The sequence below is a fragment of the Limulus polyphemus genome, unplaced genomic scaffold (assembly GCF_000517525.1).
Source record: "Limulus polyphemus unplaced genomic scaffold, Limulus_polyphemus-2.1.2 Scaffold593, whole genome shotgun sequence".
Classification (NCBI taxonomy): domain Eukaryota; kingdom Metazoa; phylum Arthropoda; class Merostomata; order Xiphosura; family Limulidae; genus Limulus; species Limulus polyphemus.
Window position 1 is genome coordinate 81,188 of NW_013666203.1, and position 6,269 is coordinate 87,456.

A 6,269-nucleotide genomic window follows, 5' to 3' on the forward strand; every position below is an offset into this window, starting at 1 on the left:
CACTTAGACAGAAGTTACAGCTTACACTTTTGTTCCTAGAAACTTCTCCCTATGCCCTAAACCTGACACACAACCCAAGAATCCTGCCCTATTCACAAACTCTGATACTACTGTAGGTCACACTTCTACACTTACAAACCCCTTTTCTACCATTACATCCCCTTCTCCTAAATGCAGTAGTTATGGATATTTCAAGGCTTCCACTTTTATTCCTAACAACCATCCAGTATCCCCTTATTTTGACAACCTTCCAAACTCCACAACCCCTGAGGCTTTTCTTCTTCCATATACAGACTCTTCTACAACCTTTGAAGGAAATCATCACCCTTCAACCAACAAACTTTCACAAAGCCCTAAACCTGACCACTTTCTAAACCTGATAGACCTTGTAACTTCTTCCTGTATTCTCATTGAAATAAACACTCCCTCCAACACAGTTGCCGAAGTGCACTCTGATCTAAACTCCAGTAAGACTTTCAAACTACTCGGGAAAACTTAATGAAAAAAGACTGAGCTACATGCACCATGCCAGGACAGCATTTCCAGAATCAAACTATACTTAAATCCCTTAATTTGAATCCACCAGTTACCGTAGGAGTTAATGAAAAACTGTTTTGTTTGCAGTGGAAGAAAATATTTTGTTTTACATCAACACACGACTTTTGCAAATCCACAATAGACAATCTTGAAAAGAACATTGCTGCTATAAATTCTGAGAACATTATTTGTCCTTGATGCATTTATTAACAAAACAAAGAAGACTTTTGAAAATCATGCAAAAATCAGCAATAAAACACAAACAAATAATAATGTTTCACATAAGGATAAAGGTTTCTCCCATCCAAACCGTAATGTCTGTTTACAATAAAATACAAATTTTAAACAGACTCATACTAATATCTTCTGTGAGCTGCTGATTAATAACTTCAATAATGTAAACACTTACATTGAGCTTTCTACTAAAATAGATTCTACTATCTACTCCACTAACTTAGTGACTTCTGCATCCGATCGACTCAAGCCCAAGAACACTTCCAATGTCGTCAATCTGTCCTCTAAATCACTAACTGAAACTCAACACAAACTTCTTAGTAAAGGTCTTAATTTTTCTTTTACCCATAAAAACATAGATAGCTTTGAAGTAATTTCCAACCTACAACAATTTGCATGCAGATTTAGAATTTTTTCACAATCAAACCACTGAAAGAAATAATTTTGACTCACAGTTTAAAGAAAAATCCTTCCGGTCTCCCCTAGCCAACAGGGAATCAGATCTAGAGAGTTTTATTCCTGCAGTTGAAAATGAAGTAATTCAAGCCATTAACACCGACTCAAAAGTATGAAACAATCTCTCCTGTAGTGAACATAATGCCCTAATTTCACTGAAACATGTAAATGAAATTGTTATTAAACCAGCTGATAAGGGTGGTGCCATTGTCATTCAAGATAAGTCTGACTACACACAGATCCCACAATTTGTTAGAATTATCAAAGAAGTGCTATGTAGCTTACAGAAAAGTCAACACATCAGTCTTAAAACATTACAGTTCCTTTCACGTAAACATCCAGTTCCAGGTTCCTTTTACATGTTACTAAAATACACAAATCCAACAGTCCTGGTCATCCTATTATTTCTGATTGTGTTATACCTATTGAAAACGTATCAGCATATGTTGATCACTACATGAAATATATCTCCCCCCACCATTTGACATCATACATTAAAGACACAACAAATTTTCTGAATATAATCTCTGATATTAACAACAATGGGAAACTTCCTCCAAACACTATTATCTGTACTATGGATGTTTCTTCTCTCTACATGAACATTCCCCAAAATGAAATCCTAAAAGCCATATAATCTTTGCTAAAACTAGACAAACTGAACACTCAGATTATTACAGATTTAGCTGAACTAGTGCTTACACTTAACAGTTTTGAATTTAATAACGAGTTCTATATTCAAAAGGCACAACTATGGGCACCAAGATGACATTAAACTATGCCAACATTTTTATGGGAGACTTAGAGATGAGACTGTTGGAAAGTTGCACAGACAAACCAACATTCTGGAGATGCTACATTGATGGAATTTTTTTCATTTGGGTAGGAGACAGATTCATTACTGTTCTTTTATAAATATGCTAACATCTTCCACAGTTCTGTTAAATTTACTCTAGATTACTCCACTACCCAAATAAGTTTCTTAGATGTAAAACTAACATTAAAAGATGGTGTTCTACATATTGATTTGTACCAAAAACCAACGGACAAATCACAATACTTACATAATCAAAGCTGTCATCCTCTATACACCAAATGCAATATCACGTTCAATCAAGCACTTAGATTAAAGAAGATATGCTATTACAGTATGAACTATGACCATCAAATTAATTCTCTGAAACAGTCTGACTGAAAGAGGTTATAAACAAAACACTATCACCCAACAACGTGACAAAGCTAACAATATACCACATGAATTTGCCTTGAAACAATTACCTAAAATTAATTTTTCTTGTGTTCCACTGGTTATTACCTATCACTCAAAACTAAAAAAAATATATCCCAGATACTAAAAAAAATTTTTACATCCTTCAATTTAATGATCATTAAAATCCATTTTTAGTGAAATACCTGTCTTTCTTTCAGAAAAATATAATTTTGCATTCACATTTAGTTCATGCTAAAGTCAACTTTAAGTTGACACCAGGTGGAAGTCATCCTTGCAATAGCAAACAATGCCAAACCTATAAGTTCATGTATTAAATGGACAAATTTTCTGATAAAGAAAACCAAAAGTAGTTCAAGATTACTAAACCTTTAAACTGATCTACACAAAACGTTATTTACTTAATCCAATGCCAAAAATGAAGCTTCCAATATATAGGTCAAACCAAAACAACTATACAGGAATATTTTAATAACCACAAATCAACAATTAAAACAAATAACTTCCAGTTGCAAAATATTTTAACATGCCTGGACACTCTCTTGATGACATTAAACTGACAGGTATAGATACAAATTTTACATCTAACAGAAACAGGAAATTAAAGAAGCTTACTGGATAGCACTATTAAATACCGTAATACCAAATGGCATCAATCTTGATCCCAGGATTGTTGACTTTCGTATGTCTCTGAAAAGATTTTCAAAACTAAATTCATAATTAACCTTACTTTACATTATTAGTATTATTTGTTCTTTAATTTTTCTATATTGTTATTATTTCCTGTATCTTGCATCACATTGTCATTTTCTATATTTTCCACCATCTTTTGCCACTATTTTATTTTTAATCTTTATAAAAATTGGTTAACATTTCTTATAACTATTATCACACTTAAATCTTTTATGTACTGTACACGTCTTTGGCACAAACTAAACCTGACACCAACAACTGTAGGTTATGATTGGCTAGTTCTCGTGGCTAACTCATATTGAACATCCAGCTCGCATGATATCAACATCCATGTTATATATTTCATTACACTCATTGAACATAACCCTTTATTCTCCTGAAGAAAAATATTAAACTAGTTGAAAGCACTTAAGTTTGGGTCTTGTTTGAAAACCATTACAACTTTTATACGTGATCCTGTGTGCTAACTTCTTAATCAGAGTATTTATTCATGTATTTGGTACTTCTTCCAGACAAGTTAATATTCATGATATTAAAATAAATTAACAATAATTCATTATACAAGGGTTAACCAATACTTTAAATATTGCAATCTGTCTATTTTTGAAAAATTTAAAAGAATTCTTTATTAAAAACAAAATTTTTGAACACAGCTAGTGTTTTAATACTTTGAAAGATGTACTTGTCAAATTATTCATAGTATTTGTGCATTATTATACTGATTTAAAAAAAGGCAAAGGTTCAAAGAAATCAAAGTTTCAAAGTACATTTACTCAGTGCTTAAAGTGGGGGAAAAGAGGAAGTGGGATGGTTAGTAAAATTTTGAAGCGGAGTACCAGATTTCATATTTTTCATGTGTATTCTTTATTTTTTATTATAAAAGTAACTAAAATGCAAAAAAATCAGGAATTTATTAGGATAGATTAGGTAAGACAATGAAAAATAATAATAAAAACTTCACGAGGTATATTCATGAGCAGCTCTTGAATTACATAATTTAATATGGTAATGTGAGCTGCACATCCACCAAGTAATATACAACGTGTGTGGTGGGATTATTAGTTACACATGGTTCAAATGGCAATAAAACAATAAAAATTAAGTATAAACAGATGTATACTGTTACAAGTTATAATATGAAAATTCTGATGGTTACTCTGTAGTTACAGACTCAGTCACATTGACTGAGCAGCGAGAGTGCTCACTCACTCCATCTGTGTACTACTTTTCTCATTCCTACCTTGCTCTTACACGACATTTTAAAAAAAATGTATAGTTTCTCTCCCCAGTCCTTTGCTGCCATAACTATTTATTGCATTGTCTATTGAACTTTTCCCTTCTGAGAAGCTTACAGTCTACTAAAAGGAAGCAGGATGGTTTCAGGCCCTCCTGAAATGGAGTGGGATGGCATCCTATCTCATCCCACCCCTCTTTAAGTACTGGATTTATGTATAGCATTAATTAGCTTATAAGCTACAAAATACTAAAAAAATTAATAAGAGTAAATGTGAAAGCTGTTATTTAAATACTAGTTAATGATAAGGCAAGTTCAGGGTTAATTAAATCTAATGGGTTATGCTTATAATAAAACAGTTCATTATTTTACTAGAATAACTTGTAAGGTAAATTATGAGGCCATTTTTTAGTCAATTCATGTTCACAGCTAGGTACAAAATCAAAAGTAAGGCACTGCTGTACTTTTTCTAGGGCTTCCGTTGCCAATATGTTGGTTACTTCCTGTCGAGACAATATTTGCCGACTTTGGGTCCAGACTTTACTTCCTGATGATGGGTTGATCAATCTACAACAGATTGAGGCTCTAGCAAATCAAGCTCCTCGGCTGCAAACCCAGAAACATAGACAGCGTATCATGCAACGCTTGAAACATATGAAGTACTTAATAAAAAAAAAATTAATTATTTTGTTAGGTTATCAAATAAACACAACATTTATTATAGATTTAAGAACTATTTGTTTAAAATCTAAAAATTAATGTTTGGTTTATAACAAAAAAAAAGGTTAATTCTAAAAGAAATATTTAATTAATACTAACTTCTGATCCAAGCTAGATACCCACATAGATCATATTAAAAACATACCTAGTAATAAACATAGCTAATAAATAAACTCTTTAAACTATCTTACTTATGGTAATTAGAATGCATTGTTTCATCAGTTGAATACCCGTGATTTTAACAATAATTTCGGCAATAAACTCAATAATATCTCAAGATTTAGACAGCTCAGGAAATTTAGGTCATTCAAATGTACTTGGCTAACAATGGAATAATCATTATAATGAAATTTAAATTAGTAAAATTTGTAATAATAATTATAATAAGTAATAACAAAAACTAATAAATATAAGTAGCTATAATAAACATTCAAACTAACACTGTATATCCATATAAGAACTACCACACTGTGGTAAAAGTTTTACTTGTTTAGTCTGATGTCGAAGTAAGATTATGGTAAAGATTATAAAGCTTAATAGACTTAGGTTAGTTCTAAATCCATAAACAAAGCTAATGATGTAAACTAGAAATAATATTTATAATAAAAATTAGTACAGTGTAGAATAACTTTTGTTCATGATAAGAAAAATCAAGCTTTACTTCTAAATAGTAAATATATACTTGAAATTTTGTGATCTTATATATTCCTTATCATACTAAATAGGTCTTTCAATCAGTACAAGAAACGTCAGGCTTCACAGTTAACAGAAGTACTTCAGGAGACCATACCAACCCTACCCAGTACCTATAGTGTACATGATTTCCACAGTTTTGGTCTTCATGGATCTGGAATTGCTCCTGGTCTTCATTTTCATCTTGCAGCTAGCATAAATGCAGAGACTGGTAACAGAATAAAAACAATACTGTTATTTGATAATATAAATAGTACATTTTCTAAATGGATTTTTGAAAAATAAAATTTAGAGCTTCTCTTTTTGTATGAGACATATTTTAAGATATTATGATTTGTTTAATGAAAAATCAGAAGGCAAATTCTGTTAACTCCAATGTCTATATAAAATTTTTTCCAGGTATTGGATTTAGCAGAATTTACCTTCTGATATATATATATATATATATATATATATATATGTGTGTGTGTTGTG

General features: G+C 31.3%; 1 protein-coding gene across 6 annotated transcripts in view; it reads left to right on the top strand.

Moving 5' to 3' along the window:
- The window catches only part of LOC106459327 (dmX-like protein 2), a 173,702-nt gene that overhangs the window by 22,636 nt on the left and 144,797 nt on the right, over positions 1-6,269 (top strand). For all 6 annotated transcript variants that reach the window (XM_022385793.1, XM_022385791.1, XM_022385796.1 and 3 more), the window contains 2 exons: positions 4,856-5,041; positions 5,828-6,006. In XM_022385793.1, the coding sequence (XP_022241501.1) occupies positions 4,856-5,041; positions 5,828-6,006 (365 nt within the window). The remainder of the gene's footprint in view (positions 1-4,855; positions 5,042-5,827; positions 6,007-6,269) is intronic.